Genomic DNA, 23,546 nt, shown 5'->3' with positions numbered 1-23,546 from the left:
TCTTCCCCTGACTTCTCTTAGGGATGGATGGACTGTGTGTGACCTGGAGATATAAAATGAAATAAAGCCTCCCCTCCCCAGATTTCTTTTGGCTGTAGTGTTTGTCATGGCAATGAGAGCCAACTAGGACAACCATCTTGCTGTCCCTAGGAATATTTGAGTGAAAACCTTTTGAAAGTCCAAACTTTCAGGTTTAATAACAGTTATCATCATCATTATCATTGTCAGGGTGTAATCAAACTGAGTATTCTAGAAAGGACTTAGCAACAAATACTGTAAGGACATTTAACATTTTTCTTTTCTTTTTTGATTTTTTGGGACAAGGTTTCTCTGTGTCTTTGGAGGCTGCCCTGGAACTAGCTCTTGTAGACCAGGCTGGTCTGGCTGATCTCCAATTTACACAGATCCCCCTGCCTCTGCCTCCCAATGCTGGGATTAAAGGTGTGCACCGCTGCCCCGCCCACTGATTTTTTTTCTATGTAATATTCACATGTTATTTTCATTGAATCTTCTTTAAAAGTAATGCTTCTCCATCCTCTTCCTCTAGAATTCAGGAACTTTTTTGTTGGAATGTAATCTCTTTTAGGCATGTTCACTGAATTTTCACTTTGCAAAGAGAACCTGCTGAATGGTTTATATATTTAAAATTTTTAATCCTGCTAAGCCTTTTGAGGTATGCACTGATAGCTAGGGTTTTTTGAGTGAAGAAATCAGGCCTCAGTGAATTTAAGTTTTCTTAGCCAGAAAGTAATGAAAGCTATATTTGAATTTAAAACTAATCCATCATTCCCCAGCACCAAAGAACCTACTATTTCTCAATGCAGGTACAATGTTTCCCCTTTTGGGGGTCATAATTTTAGACTTATTTTTAGTCCTAAATGGTTATTATCACAAAGATGCTGACACATGAATTACTGCCAAGCCTGTCTTACATGTATGCTGCTTACCACGTAATTTTGTTTGTAAAGCTATAACCAGTGTTGCCAGTCATTCTTATTTATAGCATAACAAAAGAATAGTGTGTGTGTGTGTGTGTGTGTGTGTATTAGTTACCCAGGAATGATAATGGTACCCATGGAGAAATTTCACTCTTACAGAGAATGTCAGACTCCATAATCATTTTTCCTCTGAGTTACACCTTTTTTTAGTGACAGACTTTTCTTGATGTCTGTTTGGCACCTAATGGCTACTGTGCTTACAGAGCATGGCAGAGGGACTAAATTTCATTTCAATTCTTTTGTATTTAAAATTAATCAGAAATGACTACTCTACTGGGTAGTATAGCTCTATTGAATTACAGTTTATATGGGGTTAATTTTATCATAAAAGATTAATGCCAGAATACTAAACTGAATGCTAAATTGAATGTGTTTCTGAAATTGCAATTTTGACAAGAAGCATAATTTAATAATGTTCAATACTATATACAGCAGAGCTTAAAATTATCACTGGAGTATAACTGTTTTATGTGGCTGAGTGTAAAATAATGACATAAGAATTCTGAGTCACATCAAGGAGGGCCACTTGAAATGTTCATGTACCTGACCTTCTCCACATTCATCACACACTCTCTCTCATACATTCCCCTTTCTGTGAAGGGTAGCTTCATTGAGTGAGGAACGCCACATCACCGATGATGTTCTCATGAGTGAGGAAGGCAGGGAGAGGTCGAAAGCCAGGGTTTAGACTAATCTTTGACACAAATTAACAGAAAATTTGTCACTTAGAATTTTTTTAATTCTTATATTTATTTTCAAATTAGTGTGAATCAAATCAACATGATTTCTTTAAGTTGTTTTCAAAACTAGTATTCCAGAAGGCTTGCCAGCAGTCCAGATCAGTGCCTCTATGCTTAACTACATTGTTACAAGGTTTTCTTTTTGAGGAGAGTTTACAGATACAGTAAGTGCTGGAAGCAGATGAATTCTTTGGCTTTTGTTCAACTCTCACTTTTTTAGACCTTTTCTTTTTCAGATTTTAAATGACAAGCAGTGTGTGACAAAATGGATTATTTTTTTAATAAAAAAAAAAAAAAAACAAATACTATGCTCCAGTGGAACAAAGGACCATGGTTTCTTCTCTTTGAATCTTCCTTTGACAGAGTAATAATAGGGCATTAATAATAAGAGGAAATTACAATGATGTGATAGTCATTCTTCCCTGGCTAGAGAATGATTTTTTTTTTCCCTTATTACTCTGATTTGAGCCTGAGCGCTTACTGGATAATTTGGGCACTGTGAATGTGAGGAAAATGTCTCAAAACTAGATAAAGAGATTAGCTTACTGCTACAGTGATGATCCTGCATCCCAAAGCATTTGAAGTATAAGTTTTAATTGATAAAAGCATAAGGCAAAAAGAGTGTGTCTCGGGTGGAGTGATTCAGGGTTTTATCTCACTCCTGATTCTACCATTGGACTGTTGGGCCTTTCCGAACTGTGAAAACGTGGGTGTTACTCACACCTAGAAGAGAAAGGCATGAATGCTCTCATTTCATTTTACCGATACTCCAGAGAGAAAAGTAAAAGAAGCATCTTGGAAATACACAGTTCAGTTATGGAATGCTTTCCTAGCGTGCATACTGCACTCAGGTCGGTCCCCAGTAGTGCACAAATTGGGTGTGTTGTTCGTGACTGAATGTGCACACTCAGGAGGTAGAGGAAGGAGGATCGAAAGTTGAACATAATTAGTAAGTTGTGAGCTTAGGCTATCTTATAATCTGCAAACTATAATATCTGTTAGACTGGGAATTCAGAGACCTGGGTTTTAACTTTAAAAATTATGTGTATTTATTTTGTACGTGTGCATTTGTACATGTTCCATAACACATGTGTGAAGGTTAGAGGACAGTTTGTAGAAGCTGTTCTCTCTGTATACTGTGAGTCTGGGGGTTGAACTCTGATAGTTGAGTAGGTCTCTGACTCAGCCCCAGCCAACCTTGACTTTCAAAAACCTGTCTCCTGTCTTCAAAAGTTCTTCATTAACAAGTGTTTCTTCAGGCCCAAGGCTCTGGCCTCAGCATAAATATCTTCTCATAAGGATGAAAGGAAAGATATGTTTGTGATTTTCCCTTTCTGAAGGAATCAACAGATAATACCCGTATTTAATGAATGATGCAATTGGAACAGAAACATTGTTGAGGGTGATCAGTATTGACCTCAGTATTAGAATGGGTTATGACAAGAGGGTTCTGAGAATGGTAGATGTCATTATTCTTCACTCTGTAGCAGTGGGTCTCAACTTTGCTAATGCTATGATCTTTTAATACAGTTCTTCATGTTGTGGTGGCCCCAACCATAACTGTATTTTTGTTGCTACTTCATAACTGTAATTGCGCTACTGTTATGGGTCATAATGTAAATACCCATGTATGGTCTTAGGTGACCCCTGTGAAAGGGTTGTTCAACCCTCGAAAGGGTCACAACCCATAGGTTGAGAACCACTGCCCTATGCTATTATTATTTATTTATTTATTTTGGTTTTTCAAGACAGGGTTTCTCTGTGGTTTTGGAGGCTGTCCTGGAACTAGCTCTGTAGACCAGGCTGATCTTGAACTCACAGAGATCTGCCTGCCTCTGCCTCCCAAGTGCTGGGATTGAAGGTGTGTGTCACCAATGCTCAGCTACTATGCTATTCTTTTAGGGGATAAGGAGGAGTTGCTGGATACTCCAGTGAGCATCCAACCCTTGTATTTAAAAAAGAGATTATGTGTGTATGTATGTATGCCTTATATGTGCACTGCCCACTGAAACCAAAAAGCGGCATACAGGTAATGCTGTCTAAGACAACTGAGTGAGATTGTTCAGCTGATGAAGGCACTTGGTACCAAGTGTGAGGACCTTATTTCAATCCCTAGGATCTGCCTGGTGTAAGAAGAGGACTAACATCTATAAGCTATCCTCTGACCTCCACTTGTATGACATGCACACAAATAAATAAATAAATAAACAAACAAACAAATAAATAAATAGAGTTTGTTTGCTTGTTTTTCAGTCAGAGTTTCACACTGTAGCCCTGGCTGTCCTGGAACTCACTATATAGACCAGGCTGGCCTCGACCTCACAGAGATCTGCCTGCCTCTGCCTCCAGAGTGTGGAGGCTAAAGGTGGGCACCATCCATGCCTGCTGGTTTTCTTTTTCGAGGCAAGTTCTAGGATGTATCTCGACAGTTCATTGAATTTATTATTCTTGAAGTTGCTGTCTTCATGTCTTGGCCTCTAGTGCCCCGGTATTCCAGTATTTATGGCATCATGCCTAGCTTTTCCCAATCTAAGTTTTAACTAAAGTTTGTCATGTGCACAGAAAGCACCCCAAACACACATGAATAGGTCTGTGAATTTCTCATAAAAGGATTCACCAGGATTTGAATCCAGAAATATATTTTCCTAACTCAGTGGTTCTCAACCTTTGGGTTGTAACCTTTTGTTAAACCTTTAGCTCCAAAAATATTTACATTATGACTCATGAAGTAGCAAAATTACAGTTACGAAGTAGCAATGAAAAGAATTTTGGGATTGGGGTCTCCACAACATGAGGAACTGTATTAAAGGATGGCAGCATCAGGAAGGTTGAGAGCCACTGGCCAGGGACAAGGGTGCGATCTCATACACTTTTAGCTCCTTTTCCAACTCTGAAGTTACTTTGCTTTTCATTTCAGAATGTTTTGTAAGTAAAATCACATCATGATGCATTATGTTTGGCTTTCCCTAAAATTCATACTGCTCAGCTGATGGTGTCTGTGGGCTTTACATATTGTGTAACTACAGAGTGCCAATTCTCAGTGCTCTACAAGATTGTGTTCTAGCAGTGTACCACAGCTTATTAACCCTTCCCATGTTGCTGAATTGTCGTTTTTGTTTGATTGCTTGTTTGGAGGGCTTTCTTTCTTTCTCTCTTTTTCTCTTTCTCTCTTTCTTTCTTTCTTTCTTTCCTCCTTCCTTCCTTCCTTTGTCCTTAGTGAACATCACCAGGACCTGGGTTCACTTCCCAGCACCCACATGGCGTCTCAAGACTGTAACTCCAGTTTTAGGGGATCTGGCACCCTCACACAGACATACATGCAGGCAAACACCATTGCACATAAAATAATAAAAATAAATAAATCTTTACAAAGTCTTAAAATAAGCCAGGCATGGTGGTGCACACATTTAACCCACTTTTAAGTAAATGATGAAGGAAATAAGAACTAAACTTTTTTTCATAAGCCTCGCTTGTGTACCTTTCAGGATATCTTATGTGTGATCCTTGACTTTCCGAAAGCCTCATATTTGGCATTTTAACATGCTCTTGTTACTTTTAAAAATTATTGTGTCAAAGTATACATAATGTAAACTTTATTCTTTTGTATGAGTTACTTTTCTCATCACTGTGATAAAACACGTGGCTGAAGCCACTTAAGGATGGGTTTATTTTGGTCTACAGTTTGAGGGTACTGTCTGTCCTGGAAGGGAAGACATGTTATCAGGGGCATGAGGCTGGTCACATTGTGTCCAAAGTCAGAAAGCTTAGTGACCCTGTTATTTCCACCAACACTGTCTACCTCATCCTTCTATCTGTCCATGAAACTGAAGTTACTGAAGTTGTCTGTATTTATTGTAGTTGTTTTGGTTTACTTATAGAATTTCCATAGACTCGATCAAAGATATCTGAGTTACTTTTATTTAAAATTATTTTTACATTTTGGGGGGATAAGGGTGGTCAGGAGCATGCTCATTAGAGGACAGCTTGGTGGAGTTGCTTTCCCTTCCACCATGTAGGACCTGGGAATCAAACTCAGGTTGTCAGGCTTGGCAGCAAGCGCCTTTAACCATTGAGCAATCTCCCTGGCCTTAATACTTTTATGCAACTACATTTTTGTTTTTAACTCTTTAATATTCAAATAAATGTTACTGTCTAATTGGGCTATAAAATCTCTATGAATTGTTACAGGAATAGTCAACCACTTTTTTTTTAACTCTAAGTTTTATAAACAAGAGTAAATAATTGTGTAGAAGGCAATGTAAGCTATTGGCTCAGGGGGATTTTTTTTTTAAAGATTCATTTATTTTGTGTGTATGAGTGTGGTGCCATCATATGTATTATGTTCGCCACAATGTACCTAGTGCCTGCAGAGGTCAGGAGAGGGTGTGGGATTCCCTGAAACTGGAGTTACAGATGATTGTGGGTTGCTATATGACTTCTGAGAACTGAACCTGTGTCCTTTGCAAGAGATTCCACTGAGCCACATCTCCAACCCCTGGGAACATTCTGTGTATCTTTTCAAAATAGGTGAGATAAACCTTTTTCCTCCAGCTGTCTAGTAGGACACACAGACTAGTTCCTTGTTTGTTCTTTTACAAAGTTATTTGTAAAAGCTACATGGCAATTTTGTGCTAATGTGGTCAGATTAATGAAGCACAATATTTTCCCAATATTACCAAGTATAAGGACTAGTTTAATTTTTGTAAAGCTAATAAAGAGAAGAGGCAATTCTTTTAAAAGTTCATTAGGTTTTTCAGGACTTACAGAAGACTTACTTGCATTACCCTGCTTCTCTTCATTTACTCAGAAATCTCTAGAAGCTTTTATAACTTTCCTGTAGATGACTGATATTAATGGCAAAAAGCTCTAAATGAGCAAAACCACTAAATGCTATTTTAACTTGTTTTTCAAGGTTTTAGCGGGTAGCCATTAAAATTGCTTCAGCTCTTCCTCTCCTTAGCATTGTGTGGGTGTGCCTTCCGTGTGCTCCTGTGGTTGATGGACCAGTAGAATAGAGGGATGAGAGATAAGGCTCCTTTATAGTTTTGTATCTGTTTTCGTGATAACATGCACTAGCAAAAAGCAACTTAGTGGAGAAAGGGTTTACTCTGGATTAAAATCACAGGTTACTGTCCGTCATTTGGGGAAATCAAGGCAAGTCCTCAAACAGCTAGTCTCATCACATCCACGGCAAGAAACAAGGAGACAGTATCTTGTTTGCATTTGCAGCTAGCTTTCTTTACTCTTGTACAGGTCAGGATCCATTTTAAGGAATAGTGCTGCCCACCATGGTCTGGGTCATCCTATATCCATTAACAATTATGACAATCCCCTACAGACGCCCACAGGCCAACCTGACCTAGACAGTCTCTTTGAGGAGACTCTCTTCCCAAGGGAGTTTAGGTTGGTCAAGTTGACAGTTAAAACCAAAACTTGTAGAATTGATGGACCTTGGACTGTCCACTCTTGTTCCTTGTTATATGATAATGAAGTCTCATTAGTGACCGGACCATTTTGAGTTTGGTTTTGGTTTTTGGTCCGCATTATGATTGAGACCGTTTCTAAAAACTATTTTTCAGTCAATCTTTTTTTTTTTCCAGTTATATTAGCTAAGTCTGAAGCTACCATTCTCCACTACTCCTATATACCCATTGCTGATATCCTTGGCCCAGTGGTTTGTGTCAAACAGGTCTTAGTATCACTATCAATGCAACAGTAAGGGTTTTACGGTACTCTTAATTTGCAAAGGACAGTTGTCACTTGATCATCCCTTGGTGTATTTTACTGGGTTATTTTCACAAAATGTGTGAGATTCTAAAGCTAAATCTAGGGGCTGGAGAGATGGTTTAGCAAGTAAGAGCATTGGTTGCTCTTCCAGAGGACCCTGTATGAATCCAAATATCCAGATGGTTACAACTACCTGTAACTAGTCCCGAGGATCTGACACCCTCTTCTGGCTTCTTGAGGCACTGCATACCTGTGCTTTACAGATATATATGTAGGCAAAGTACCCATACACATACAAATGAATAAATAATTTTTTTTCATAAAGGGGCTTAATAAGGTATTTATAATCCTAAGCTTGAAAATAAAAGTATTCTTTGAGCTTTTCCAGAAATACAACTAATTTGCTATTCAACCAAAATAAACATCAGATTTCGTAGTTTTCGATGTAGAAATTTCTGAGAAAAGGCTAAGAATCTCAGGCTCAGTTGTTCAAATAATTCTTTATGAATTTTTAAACATAATTATCCATGTGTTTTGTGAGGTAATCAGTATCCATTCTGTGTTGTGATGACTTCCGAGTGTCTAGGTTAAGAGAACATGCTCCTAAACAGCATATGTATGTGTGAGTATAAAGACATGTATGTGGCCATCAGAAGACAACCTTAGGTCTCTATCCTCACTTAGACCTTCTCTGATTTGTTCTTCTCCCCTGTATGTACCAGGCTGTCTGGCTTGCATCTTCTGTGGCAGGGAATGTCCCTGTCTCGGTCTCCCACCCCTCTATAGGACTAATGGGATTACAGGTTAGTGCTACCCTCACCAGTTTTATGTAGGTCTGAAGATTTGCAGTCATACCCTCAGGCATGCATGGCAAGCACTTTACCCACTGAGCCACCCTCCAGGCCCCGAACAGGATTGTAAATGTGTAAAGGCTGAACACCAGTGAAGGGTGAGAAGAGGAAGAAGCAGAAATGGGAGCTCCATGGAGGAGAGATGCTCATTTTCATGCATACATTCCTACGAAATGGAGCTTCTGTCCAAGACTTCAAACACACCAAGCTCAGAGCAGCTGAAGCGGGAAGGACAGAGCACATTTCCATTTGCCAAAGCAACGGCAAACAGGGATCATTTTTTATTTCAATCCAAATATTCTTTATCTTAGTTTTCATGATGCTGTAATGTTGTTTTATGTATTTTTATATCTTTCACATTTTATACTAAAGTAGGAAAGATGTAGCTGATAGGCTCTTTGTGATATGTAATAACTTATGTGTATAGATAGTTCTAGAAAGCTACACAAGAATTTGGAAGAGTCTTGGATATCTACAGTCTCAAGCCACATCTTCTATGAGTTAGCGAGTACAGTGCCATACCATGTCCAGAAGACAGTTTCACGGGAGTTTTCCCTTCCTCTGACTCTCACGTTCTTCCCACCCCTTCTAAATTTTCACTTGGCCTTGAAGGGGCGACAGACAATATCACCTCTTATAGAACACCTATGTTACTATGTTAGAATTGATAAAAATACTTAAGAACACAAATGTCCATGAGTGTAGGCTTATGCATGCACACATTCATACACACACACACACAATTTGGAATTGATGCCTACTATTGGAATGATTTTTTGTTTTGGTTTTGTTTTTTTGTTTTTGTTTTGTTTTGTTTTCCAGACAGGGTTTCTCTGTGAAATGGTCCTGGCTGTCCTGGAACTCTCTCTGTAAACCAGGTTGGCCTCAAACTCACAGAGATCCACCTGCCTCTCCTTCCCAAGTTCTGGGATTAAAGGTGTGCGCTGCCGCCACCACCTAACTGGAATGATTTTATATGAGTGCCTACAAGACAAAAAATTTCTCTGAAACAATAGCCTACCTCTGAGGCTTAAGTTTATATGAAACTGATTAAACACGTCTTGTTCTTGGGTAACAAGCTCAGAGTACTTAGGATTCCTCACAAAGGAAGAATTCCCATTCTATGTCTGTGCCCCTCACAGAATTGTTCTGTGGAATTACAGTGTTCTCTTGCAGAGTCAAGCTGTTTTCTTTGTATAGATGTAATTTGTTGAAAAGAGATAATGGTGATGATAGAAAAGCTATTTCTTATGTCAACAAATTGAAAAACTTCAAGTCAGATATAAATCACTCAGTTAAATGTGTCTTTGAGTAGAAAACTAGATAGTATATAAAACGATTCTCAGAAAGTATAATACCATTCTCTTTTCTGTTTCCTATCTGGATCTGAATTCAGTTAAAATATAGCCAACACTGAATGTGAGCATCCTAAGATATAGCTGCTGGGAACACTCATACTGATACTGTAAGTAGATGGTGACTGTGAGGAGTCTCAGGCTTTGGAAATAGCTCAGGGAAATGCAAAGTGGCTAAGCTGGATAAATTACAGTACAACCAATTAACAATGAATTTAGAGCATTTTTTTTTTAAATAGTGGAAAGCCAAGTTGTAAAATCAATAGAATTGTTGAGCTGTTGGCATACCTGTTTGGCAAACGCGACAGGATTTTGTTGTTTTTAATAGTTTATTTTTTTATTTTCTGATCATTGGTGTTTTGCTTGCATGTACATCTATGTGAGGGTGTCAGAAACCCTGGAACTGGAGTTACAGACAGGTGTGAGCTGCTGTGTGGGTGCTGGGAATTGAACCCATGTTCTCTGAAAGAGCAGCCAGTGCTCTTAACCACTGAGCCATCTCTCCAGTCCCAACAATGGATAGTTTTAAAGCAGGCAGTTTTTTGCCTTTTTCATAACTGCAGTTTAACGAACCCAAATGTGGGTCCTATCTGCCATTTTCCAATAGAGAAAACATTTGTTTGCATTTTTCTGAGTAACTGTACCTTTACAAAGTAGACTTTAGTTTCCATCAAACGTGGTAGGAAAGTTCTAGAAACGTGAAAAATTGTAAGCACCATTGTGTTGGTAACTCTTGCTTGTCCAGTTAACTGCATTTAGAATCACCTAGGAGACACACGCCTGCACATATCCATGAGAGTTTCCCAAAAGACTTCACAGAGGAGGGGAGACCCAGCCTGAAGCTGAGCAAAGCATTCCATAAGCTGGGATGTCTGAATGAAAAGGAGAAGGCAAACTGAATGCCAGCATTCATCTGTCTGCTCCCTCACTGTGTGTTCACTGTGAGCTCTTCCTCTGTGACTTTCCTGCCAGCGTAGACTGCACCCTAAAACTGTGAGCCAAGGCAGGCGAACAAATGGGGAGAGTCCCGTGCACCACACGCGGGTGTGGCCTTGCTGGAGAAAGTGTGTCAGTGGCGGTGGGCTTTGAGGTTTCAGAAGGCCCAGTGCCTCTCTCTCCCTTCCTGCTGCCTGGATGTCAAACTCTCGGCTACTTCTCCAGGACTGTGTCTGTTTTGCATGCCACCATGCTCCTTGACATGATAATGGACTGATCAATCCTCTGAAACCGTGAGCAAGCCCCGATTACATGCTTTCTTTTATAAGAAATGCTGTGTTCACGGTGCCTCTTCATAGCATTGGAGCCCCGACTAAGACACCACTTGAGTGATTGTAGGAGGTGGTACAGCCCTGAGTTCTCAGTGGTCCTCAAGATGCCAACCAAGAACAGGCCTCCGAAGGATGAGTTACAGAACAGGTTGCCAATTAAAGCAAACGTGGTGAATCTGGAAGGCAGGAATTGTGAGTACCCTCAAGGCCAGAATGAGTTTCCTCCCAGAGGCATTAGTCATGGTGTGAGCACGAGCTAGTTCCCTGCTGGAGGCATGGTGATGTCAGAACAATGCCATCTTCCTCTGACAGGCAGCCTAGAACATCTGAGGATGGAGAGGATGCCATGTTGGGAGGGTGTGGGGATGAGGGTGCCATGTTGGGAGGGTGTGGGGATCTTACATAGATTCAGTGACTCTCGATTGGCTGGGCATGTATACATGAGGTGGCCATTTCCCCCTGCGGTTTGCCCAGGCTGCTCCTGAATCCCTGGGCTCAATGAGCTTTCTGGTTTAAGTGTCTGCTAGTCCATTTTAAATCTTCTCTTTGAGCCAGACTATAGCTGTTGGTTCCACTTTCCGCTGTCCAGTGTTTCCTTAGCCACTTTTGAATGATGCTTACAAGGTTTCTACTAATGAGTATGACCGTTTTTATATGGAATCCTATGAAGCATCCTTGCAAACACATTTAGTCTGTGGTAAACGACTTTAAACTAAGATCTTTGTTCTCCTCCTTTATATTTCTTTTTTTTCTTAGTTTCTAATGAGCATGTTTCCTAAGTTTCTGACTAAGAACCTAGAACTCACAGAGGCCTGTTTCTCAAAGCCTGAATGCAAGGATTAAAAGCATATCCTACCCCGCCTGGCTTGAAACTGAATTTTTTATTGTAACCTCCAAAGCTGGCTCCCTTTGAGTCATTCTTGCATCAGTAAATGGCACCACCACCATTTTTCACATTTGGTTGCTTGACTTATTCTTGATCTGTCTTTCTATTCTTACCTCTCGACATTCCAACTGACCAGATAATTTTACTGGCTCCCCTTTCAGAATATGCCTTCCTCCAGCCACTCCTCCTTACCTCCCTCTCTACCCAGCCCCACAGCAGCCTCGAATCTCCCCCTTCACCCACCCGCCATCCATACCATTGCCTCTCTTCAGATGTCCTTAACCACTTTCTGTGCTTCTCTTGTCTTGGGTAATCTTGTCTATTCATTTTTTTTATTTTTAAGATGGTTTGTCAGCTGGGTGGTGGGGGTGCACACCTTTAATTCCAGCACTTGGGAGGCAGAAGTAGGCAAATCTTAATTTGAGACCAGCCTGGTCTACAAAGCAAGTCTCAAAACAGCCAGGGCTACCCAGAGAAACCCTGTCTCAAACAAACAAACATACGCAGGGTGTCATGATGTACAGGGTGACCTTGAATTCTCTATGTTTCCAAGGATAAACTTGAGCTGCTTGTCCTACTTGCCTCCACCCCTCAAGTGCTGGATTTACAGGCAAGAGTCAACACATGCAGTTTAGAGGATTTGTTGTGTTTTGAGACAGCGTGTCACTACAGATTCTGACTGGCCAGGAACTTACTATGTAGACCAGGCTGCTGGGATTAAAGATGTATTCCATGATACCTGGCTAATCAGTGTAATGGTTAGTTTCATCAACCCGATACATGTAGAATCACCTGGAGAGAGTCTGTGTGAGACTGGATCAGGTTGGCCTGTGGACCTGACTGTGGGTATTTGTTGTATTGCCTTCATTGATGTGAGAGGACCCAGCCTGAAAGTGGGCAGCACTGTTTCCTAGTGTGAGGAAGAAGGACTGTGTGAGGAGGAAGCTGGCTGAGTGGAAAGTATACATACCCGTAATACCTTTCTGCTCTTGCCTGTGGTTGAGATGTGGCTGGTTGGTGTTCTTGTCTCTTTGACTTCTGTGCTGTGATGGACTGCACACAAATTGTCAGGGTACTTTATTACAGAAACAGAAGTAAAAGGAAGTCCTTCATTTCTTTATAATTTACTTATTAATTAATTAATTGAGACAGAGTCTCACTATGTGGCTCTGGCTGCCCTGGAGCTTACTATGTAGACTAGGCTGGCCTTGACCTCAGAGGTCCACTTGCCTCCGAAGTGCTGGTATTAAAGGTGTGCGCCAGCACACTGTTCTTTAATCGGCATTCTCAATTATAGGAACAGCCAGGCTTACAGAAGACAATCTTACTGGAGGCAGAAGACAATCTTCACAATATCTTGCCATTCTGCCTGGTCCTCGCGAGGCTTTGCAGCTCCCCCCGTGGTGAGCAGTGGTAATAACTTACCTGAAACCCTGACCCTCCCCCACACACTGTGTCATTTGGCAGCTACAGGACTGAAACCATCCGTGTCTTCTCCTGCCCTTACAGACACCTCTCTAGCCCAGTCCTTTAGCCTTTGTAAAGTGTTCTGTGGTAGGCGATTTAATCAGAACTCTGAGTATTCTTCATTTTGATGATTAAGAAACTAATTTGTTATTTTGTTTTTCTTTTTTTCCAGGTGTATGGTGGCTGACGAAGTGAGTACCTTAGAGCCTTTTTCTAAAACTAGTGTTAGCTATCATGTTTATTTATTTATTTTATCTACCTCTGTTTTCTCATGTGACCATGTACCTATCTATGCAGTGGGAGAAACAAAAACAGAAATAAATGTACTTGTGTAAGAGCCATTTCCTCTGAAATACTTCTGTGTACAGTACATATAATTGTGTGTGTTGTATATAAACTTTCAAATACAATCAGTTTTGTCCACATGAAATACAAAGTTAACACTATGCCGAGTCTTCACAAGGAAGTCCTTGGAAGAGGTCACAGCCACAGTATGCTTTTGTTCCTTGTCCACATTAGTAACTTTCCCATTGCTGTGATGAAGTATCATGACGAGAGGAAACTTAGAGGACATAGGGGTTTATTTGGACTTACAGTTTCAAAGGGGTCGAGTACATCAGGCCCAACAAAGGCATAGTAACAGGTAAGGGAGATGTGGTTGCTTGATTCCATTTCATCTGCACACAGGAAACAGATAATAGGAAGTGAGGCCAGATTATAAAACTCCAAAGCTGGCCCTAGTGATGTACTTCCTTTGACATCACTCCTTTTCCAAACACCAATCAGTTGTTGGAATATGGGAAGACTTTCCCACTCAAGCTACCAGATTAGCCTCCACTTTGATGGCATAGAGATTTGAACATACATACTTACATACATACATACACACACACACATATGTATCCTATACAAAGTTTTCCGTGGAGTAAGACAAACGTTTGGTCAGTTTCTTAACTACCCAGTCTCTGGTGTTCTCAGTGGACATTAGCCTGTTTACAGAGTTCATTATGAACTCTTCGCCTGGTAGTCTTTTCCAAACATGAGTTGCTTTGTTCTTTCTTATTGACAGTTTCACAGCACTTTGCATGTTAGTTGTTTTGTCTTCTTTCAGACTTTTTTTTGATAATTTTTATTTTTTTTATATGCATGTTTGTCTGAATGTATGTTTGTACCAAATTTGTACCTGGTGGCTGTGGAAACGGAAGATGGCATTAGGTCCCCAGGCTGTTATGAGCTGCTACAGTGCTGGGAGAGCATCCTGTGCTGTCCACCACTGAGCCATTTCTCCCGCCCCCCCCCCACCATAGTTATTATTATTTAATGAGATTATTTGTTCTCTGTGTGTGTGTGTGTGTGTGTTGTGGCTGTGTGCACATGAGTACATTGCCTGTGGAGTCCAGAAGAGGGTGTCCAATACTCTGGAGCTGGAGTTACAGGAAGTTGTGAACCACCAGCAAGCTGACTTCAAGTCACCTGGAAAAGCACTGAGCATCCTTTTTTTTTTTTTTTTTTTTTTTTTTCAAGACAGGGTTTCTCGGTAGCTTTGGAGTCTGTCCTGGAACCTGCTCTGTAGACCAGGCTGGCCTCGAACTCACAGAGCTCCGCCTGCCTCTGCTGGGATTAAAGGCGTGGGCCACCATCACTGAGCTTTAACTTTTGACCTATCTCTCTAGTCCCCGAGAATTTTTTTCTGTTTATCCCAGTGAAGCAACATCTTGGTTCTTCTAGGGTTTAATAATTATGGGTGTAGCCTCAAATTATGGGTGTAATGGGTCCCTTCAGGTTATCCTATGGGCATCAGGGTTTTTGCAGGGGTTGAATGGAAGTCAAGAAATTGCTGTATTTCATGGTGTATCAGTTTCCTATCACTGGTATAATAAAGTATTACTGAATGAGTAATTTTAAACCTGTATTATGTCAGCATTCTGGAGGTTAGAAGTCCGAAGTCAGTGTGGTTTGATTGTGAGGGTACAACCTAAGATAGGTGTCAGTCTGGCTGAGCTTTTCAGAGTGCCCAGGGAGGACCTGTATGGAAGGGCTGGGTGCCTGGCGTTTCTTGGCTTGCAGATGTTATCACTTTATTTGCTAACTCCGTCTTCATAAGTTGCTCTCTCTGCCTGTCTATGTGTCTTCTCCTACACAAATCCTAATTAACCATTTAGAATTAAGGACTCACCCCTAGGGTGAAGTCAACTTAACTAATTACTGCACATCTGCAACAAATATATTTCCAATTCAGGTCAAATCCTGCTGTTCTAAGGTTAGGACTTTATCATGTCTTTTGAGTGGGAGAACCTACTTCAAATCACAACAAATAGTCGAAATTTTTACAACAGTCTTTTAATACTTTTTTGACCATAATTTTGCAATGAGTTTTCCATATGATTTTTGGTATGTTCCTGCTTCTTTCTGCACTGTACACAGTATGATGTGATTTTTCTTATTACTTAGGGTTTTCGGCTATTGACGTACATGAGACGTCTTATTTAATCTCTTTGGCTGCTTTAAGCTCCGTGTCTGTTATTTATTTTTCTATTCTATTTTCTTCCCTAAGTGAGCTATGAGTCAAAATACCACGAGTCTTTTATCTTAGTGGCATTCGTCCTAAACCCATCAATAATAAGCAGTAGTGGAGTAGGTGCATGAGGAACCCTGGCTGCTAAGTGTCCCTGTCACCCTAGCATACTTGTTTGAGATCTGCATTTGTTTTGTTTTGTTTTTCTGATAGTTGCTCACTATGAAGCCCTGGCTGTCCTGTCATTCACTCTGTAGACCAGGCTGGCCTCGAACTCACAGAGATCCACCTGCCTCTGCCTCCCGAGTGCTGGGATCAAAGCCATGCGCCACAGCTACATTTCAGTTTAATTCATAATATATTATTAACTCAGAGCTTGAATTAGTTATCGGTTTAAGTTTAGCACTAACTCCTATCATTTATTACTTTTTATTTCAATCTTTTCATAACTCTTACTAGTTTATGACACAGTATGAATTTATTTATTTTTTTTTTAATATTCTGAGATTAGGTTCTCAGATATCCCAGGCTTGCCCTGAACTTAGTATTTAACGGAGTTGTCTTTGAAAACCCTTTCTCCCTGCATGCCTTCCTTCTCTTCCTCCCTTCCTCCCTTCCCTTTCCCCTTCCAGCCCTCCCCTCGTTCTTTGTTTTTTTGAGACAGCCTCACTCTGTGGCTCAGAGTCTTGGGACTCAGGATATGGTTCCAGCAGGCTGAAAACTATTCCTGATGTGTATTACAGTTGCTAACACTTTTCAAGTAACATTTATTTAAACCGAGTTGAAATTTATTTCTTAGGAAGATTTTCTTATGTAACATGTTCTTTTAAAGTTCAGGTGTATTTCTTTGTTCTATTCAACTGGTTCCCTAAAAACAGTATCTCTCTCTCTCTTTTTTTTGACGTGGATAATATTTTATAAATGAGTACTGTGGCTAGCTTCTTTGCTTCCCAGTCATTTGTTTGGAAGTAATTTCACAGTTAAGAGTTGAAAAGACTCAATGACCTTATAATTTTGATATATCTTGTTTACTTTTATAGATCAATTTGAGTTAATTCAGTAAGGATCAATAGACTGCACTTTTGGGCCAATCCTCCACTTAGAGTTGTTTAGGAAACTTGAAACCATTATTGATCCTATTAAAGAAGAGAGAAGTTATTTAATAATCTATTAAGTAATATTGGGAAAATAGTGGGGTGTTCCTCCCCAAGGAAAATATCAGAAACCAGATAGATTTCAAGACTCATGATGAATTCATGATGACTTGGCATTAGAGGAGAAACTGCCTATGATTGTGTCTAACACAGATGTGATTATTCCTTTGCTGTGACAAAATGCCCTGACCCCCCCCCCCAAAAAAAAAGCCATTTAGGAGAGAAAGATTTATTTCAGCCTAGAGTTGCAGTTTACAATGTATCATAACAGAACTGAAAGTGGGAGGAGCCAAAGCACCCAGTTACGTTGTGCTCACAGCTAAGGGCAGAGAGCACTAAATGCATACATACCCAAGGGCAGAGAACACTAAATGCATACATACCCAAAGAACGATACTCCTTACCCCCAGTGAGCCGAATCTTCCCATGTCAATAAGCAAGGCATGCTACCCTTCAGACTTGCTACAGTCAACCCGTTCTAAACAGTTTCCTGGATAGGACTCTGGGATGCTAATCTGTGTTAGGTTGATAGTTAAAAACTAACACCAAAGTAACCTATTCCTATTCTCTTATGTATTCATAAAGAAGAAAACTATCCTGTTTGGGCCCCCAAAAATCTGCTTTGGCATGGTTTACTTTGAGGCAAAACAAAACAAACAAAATACTGTGCAAATATGCTCTGAGTGTATGAAATCTAATTTTAACTGGCATCTCAAAAGCTTTTCGCTTTCTTTTCTATTGGTGTCCAGTTCTTGTCTGTTTCCTTATTCAGCCTTAGCCATTCAAGTGGGAAATGTTACTACTTATAATATTTGATAACCTTGTGTTAGGATGAGGAAGTCGATTTTACAGCCTGACTTCTTTGACGACCCTCGTTTCTCATTTGAGCCTTGGGTTTCCTGGCCTCCTTTATACTTTCACCCTTACAGACACATGCAGCTCACTGGGGTTACCCACCAGTAGAGCAGAGGGCTTCCTGCATGCTAGGCAACTTGTAAGCTAACTTGTAACCATTTATGCAAACCAATTTGTAATATTTTTCCTTATGCTTTGTGTTTTGTTTGTTTGGTTTGGTTTATTTTGGGGGAGGTGGGGGTAAGCAGGATATCACACTGTAGCCCAGGCTGGCCTTGAACTCACAGAGATCTGTCTGCTTCTACCTCCCAAGTGCAGGGATTAAAGGCATGTGCTACTACACCCAGCTAATTCTTGCCTTTCTTTCCATCCTTTTTCTATAATTTTTTAAAAAAAAAGAAAGAAAACTTTTCATTGTGTATCTGTATGTTAGGGTATGCACTGCACATGTATGTGCAAGTCCCCATGGAGAGGCCAGAAAGTGCCAGATAACCCACTAAGTCATCTCTCCTACCACTTAATGCTTTCTCTTTAATCAAGGCCTCCTTTTTCACTTCGGTGGTGGTGGAGTGTGTGTCTCATTTTTTTTAATGGATCTTAGTTCTGAATATGCATAGTGAATCTTAGACATTTCCTAATCTAAATTTTCAAAACTTTCCCAATTGAAATTTCAAGATCGTTTTGGGTTCTAAACTGATTGCTATGTATCAACACACGAACTGACAGATGAGTCCAAGTACTTATTCAGCTACAGGCACCCTAAGAGCCTTGGAAACATTTTGTCTCTCTAAACATTTGATTAACTTGCATTTGACTTCTTGTTTGGAAAGCAAAAATAACTTTCAATTTTATTTACTTCATTCTGCCATAATTGTATGTATCATTATATATAATCATAAAAAAATGTTATTTTAAAAGACTGATCTGAATTTCAGTATGACATACTTTATTCCTAATCCTGATGTTAGGTTCAAATTAATTATAGTGTTGCCACATCAAAAAGAATATAACACATCATACTGTGATTATTCATAGTACTGTGCATTTGATCTTTTATACAATCTCTAGCTGAACTGGTCTATGATTGTTAATAATCAAATGCTCTTTGTCTGCTCTTTGTTTCCTAGATTTTATTTTGTTTAATTATTACTGACCTCCAAAATACAGCCTCATCACCATTCTTATAAGTCTTCCTTTAGGGTCCCCATTATTTTTGGTTAAGATACATACTTTTTCTTCATATGAATAGATTTTCTTCTTAGTAATAGTTAGCAATTTAAGAGGACTTTTGGTTTGGTTTGGTTTGGTTTTTTGAGACAGGGTGTCTCTGTGTAGTTTTGCTGTCTTGGAACTCACTCTGTAGACCAGGCTGGCCTTGAACTCACAGAGGCTGCCTCTGCCTCCCAAGTGCTAGGATTAAAAGCGTGTGCCACCACTGCTTGGAAATTTAAGAGCTTTGTAAAATTTTAGGAATGAAAATTAAATTTCGCAAGTTGCCTGTTCAACATTTAAAGATTATCAAATGGGAGCCGGAGAGACAGCTTAGCAGCTGTGAAGAGCGCACGTCTTCCTTTTCCAGAGGATTCCGTTTTGGTGCCTAGCATTCACATCAGGTGACTCATAGCCACAGTGGTTATCAACCTGTGGGTCACAACCCCTTTGGGGTTGCATATCAGATATATCAGATACAATTCATAACAGTATCAAAATCAGTTATGAAGTAGCAACAAAATAATGTTATGGTGGAGCATCACCACAACATGAGGAACTGTATTAAAGGGTCTCAGCATTTGGAAAGGTTGAGAACCACTGTTTTAGGGGGATTTGACACCCTCTTGTGACCTAAAGGTACCCACATACTTGTGGCACACACACACACACACACACACACACACACACACACACACACACACACTTCCTTTTCGCTACTAATATGATGCATTGATTCTCTTGTGTTGAACAGTTCTTGAACTAGAACTCTTGGTCAGTGTCTTAGTTAAGATTTTTTTTTTTTTTACTGTGAAGACACCATGACCATGACAACTCTTAGAAAGAAAAACCTTTAATTGGGGCTGGCTTAACAATTTCAGAGCTTTATTTAGCCCATTGTCGTCATGGCCAAAAAGCCTGGCAGCACGCAGGCAGACGTGTGCTGGAGAAGGACCCGAGAGTTCTACATCTTGATCCACAAGTCCTAAGAAAAGAACCGTGTGCCACTGAGCCTGGGCCTGAGCATCTGAGCCCTCAAAGGCCTCCCCCACAGTGACACACTTCCTCCATCAAGGCCACACCTACTCTATCAAGGCTATGGCTCCCTAAGAGTGACCTTATGGACCAACCATTCAAACGCATGACAAGGGGGGCATTCCTATAAAAGACACCCACAGTCAGGGTATTTTTTAACGTTTTACTGAATTCTGTATCCTAATAGTCTACCTTAAATGTTTTTACCAATGCTTAGAAAACGTGTTTACCGATGCCTACATACAGAATTTATCTCTGTCTTTTATGCCGCTTTTCTTGCCTTAGTATCAGCATTACTAAAATACTTTTACAATACTTCTGAAAGAGTTTGGAGGCTTTTCCTCTGATCAGTGTCTGACATAGCTTAGTGTTCTTTCTTCTTGGCCACTCGTGATAGAACAGAGCCCTTGCCCCTCCTCTAAGTACAGCTCACGGTGCCTTCTAGGCTTTGAGCTTTCCAGTCGTTTATTTAGAAGGAATTTCACAGCTACAGAAGAGCTGAAAAGACATGAATAATTTCATCCTGTCTGTTATTTATGTATGCATGTCTGTCTTTGTCTATCCATGCCTATCTTTTTATCCCATTTTTAAAGGGGCTTTAATAAAAGCTTTCTAGAAACTTGAGGTAGGAATGTCATCCTATAAAAGCTTAACATCTGACTACTCTGAGAAATGACTCCTCCTCAGACAGTTTTGTTCTGTTCACAGACCTTTAAAATGGCCTTTCTGGGAAACTGGAGAGATGATTCGGCAGTTAAGAGCACTGGCTTCTCTTCCGAAGGACCCAGGTTCATTTCCCAGTACCCACATGACAGGTCACACCTGTTTGTGACTTCAGCCCCAGGCCATCTGACACCCTCAAGCAGGCAAAATACCAATGAAACTAAAATTAGATTATTAAATAATAATAGTAGAAATGGCCTTCCTATTGCCTTCTCTCTGCTTTGCACGGCCCCACAGAAATTACTGTAGGTATTTGAGACCTTTCATCAACCAACCAAAGACAGTGCTTTTGGAAAGGGGTGGGGGGAGTAGGCGTTTTTATTCTTCCCAGCTAACCCAGCACAGCCCTTGCCTTTTTTTTTTTTTTTTTTTTTAATTATTTATCATGTATACAGTATTTTGTCTGCATGTATGCTTCCATGCCAGAAGAGGGCACTATATCTCATTACAGATGATTGTGAGCCACCATGTGGTTGCTGGGAATTGAACTCAGGAGCTCTGAGTTAACCTCTGAGCCATGTCTCCAGCCCCTGGCCTTGCCTTTTTTAGTCAATGGTTTCTCTTTAAAGAGAAGGCCTGCCCCTGCCAAAGGGTGAGTTAACCAGCAGTGCAGTGTCCATAGATTTCCTGAAGTGTGGCCTCAGTGGCTCTTCAGTACTGAGAAAAAGAGATGGGACGTGAATGTATCCTGTGGGTGTGGTTCCCTGCAGGTCTTCTAGGAGACACACAAGTTCTAAGAAAAGTGATTTTCACATGTACCACCTAAAATTAACGTTAGTTATTCAACAGTAAACTCACAAAGACATAGTTCTACTAAAACATATGCGCCTTAAAATAATAAATAATAGCCTAGTGGGTGCATGCACACCTTTAATCCCAGCACTCAGGAGGCAGTGACAGGCAGATCTCTTGAGTTCGAGGCCAGTCTGGTCTACAGAATAAGTTTTCAGAAGACAGCCAGTGCTACACACTTGAAAATAAACAAAAAAATTAATTTTTAAAAATAGACTTTAAGTCTTACATTTCCCTCTGCGGGTTTCTTTAAGTCTCAAGATTTTTAAACCTGCTTACTTAAAGTGGCTTCCCAAGGGCTGGAACATTAAAGGCTAGGCTCACAACCAAAATATAAAAGTGTTTTCCCCAGGGAGCCTCTTCCAGGACAAATAGGACATCCGGTTTAAAAATAACCTCTCTCCCCCATTTCCACACTAAAAAGGTGCTAGCTGCTTTTAACTCTAAAACTTGAATTTTTTATCCAAATTCAAAAGGTCCTCAGTAGCTGGCATTGCCTGTGTTTAAAAATTTCTATATGAAAGCAATCACAGCATAATAAATTGAAACTAAAGTTCCAGATTGAGATCGCTATTTGATTTTCTTTTTAATTTTAATAGAAAATCTGAAATTATTCTTCCAAAGTAAATGATGATTTACTATTTTGAAAATACTGATAAGAGGTACTGTTAAAGTTCATATATTCTATTTAATTCTTATGTAGACATCCGTATTATCATTGAGGCAGCTTCGGTTCTTAACAGTGATTTAGTCTTAAGTGAAGAAACACTGGAGAAATCCATTTTAACAAACTGAGACTTCGATAAAGCCAAAAGCTTTGAGCTACCTTCCCGTATACCAAAAGGATGTGTGTCATTCATTGCCTTGAGTATTATGCTGTTTTAAATTCTCCTCAATATTCTGATTTCTAAGGCCGTGATTGAAAAATTTGTATCTAACAACAACAGCAAATCATAGTCACATACCATCATCTTCCTGTTAGCAATTTTTTTTTCTAGAACAAATATTCCCTGTCCTAGAGATGGGACTGCCTTTGTAACCCAGGCTGGCTTTGAAATTGCAAGATAGACCAGGATATTTTAAATGAAGAGCCTTCCTGCTTCAGCCTGTACCACTGTGCCTGCTACCTCAATTTTAGCCTTAAAAGATTAGGTCAGACATTTTGATCTTCAGCTTGATCTTCCCTCTGTTTTTTTTTTTTTTTTTTACATGTCAATCCCAGTTCTCCCTCCCTCTTACCCTCTCTCCCCATCACATGCACCCTGACCACCCTCCCCTCCCATCCTCCTACAATTCCACATGTAGGGCAATGCCATCCAGGTGGGGTCATGTAAATCTGTTTTAAAAGTAGTTACACTTGAGTTCCCTCAATTGGCTCAAAGGGATCTGGGTTCTGTCACGTGGCCTGAAGCAGAGTGGCATTAAAGCTTTTGTGCCACCCATTTAGAACAGCAAACACCTTGCTCATCTCTGCTTTGTCAACTCCATTCACTAGGGCAATCAGATAATGCCTGTGGCAGTGGCGATGTCCTAGGTCACAAACATTACTTCCTAAATTCCATCCCCTGTGATCTTTTTCTTATAAAAGAACATTCTCTTAAACAGATCACACTAATTTTCTCATTAATGTAGGAGATTGGTTGCTATAAATGTAACTTTAATTCAATCATTCCCATTGGTTTTCTTGTTCATTTTTGTCTGGGTGGCTTGTTTGTTTTGTTTTTGAGGCAGGGTCATCTATAGGTTGGGCTCAATTTGAACCTTCTGTGTATCTTAGAAACTCTGTTCCTCTAGCTCATAAATGTATATTACAGGGTTATTTCACCATACCCATTTTATTCGGCAGCGAGAATCGAACCCATCACTTCATATAGACAAGTTCTACCCACTGAATTTATGTATGTATATATATATATATATATATATATATATATATATTCTTTGAGAATTTTATTCAGTATAATTTGATTA

General features: G+C 40.0%; 1 protein-coding gene across 1 annotated transcript in view; it reads left to right on the top strand.

Annotated features, from left to right (window-relative positions):
* Positions 1–23,546, top strand: part of Zranb3 (zinc finger RANBP2-type containing 3) — a 134,621-nt gene that overhangs the window by 22,443 nt on the left and 88,632 nt on the right. Inside the window, 1 exon segment of the mRNA XM_051204011.1 lies at positions 13,465–13,483. Coding sequence (XP_051059968.1) covers positions 13,465–13,483 — 19 coding nt within the window.

Source organism: Phodopus roborovskii, unplaced genomic scaffold, assembly GCF_943737965.1.
Source record: "Phodopus roborovskii unplaced genomic scaffold, PHOROB, whole genome shotgun sequence".
NCBI classification, from domain to species: domain Eukaryota; kingdom Metazoa; phylum Chordata; class Mammalia; order Rodentia; family Cricetidae; genus Phodopus; species Phodopus roborovskii.
Note: the sequence above shows the minus strand (reverse complement) of the source record. Positions and strands in the feature narration are given on the sequence as shown.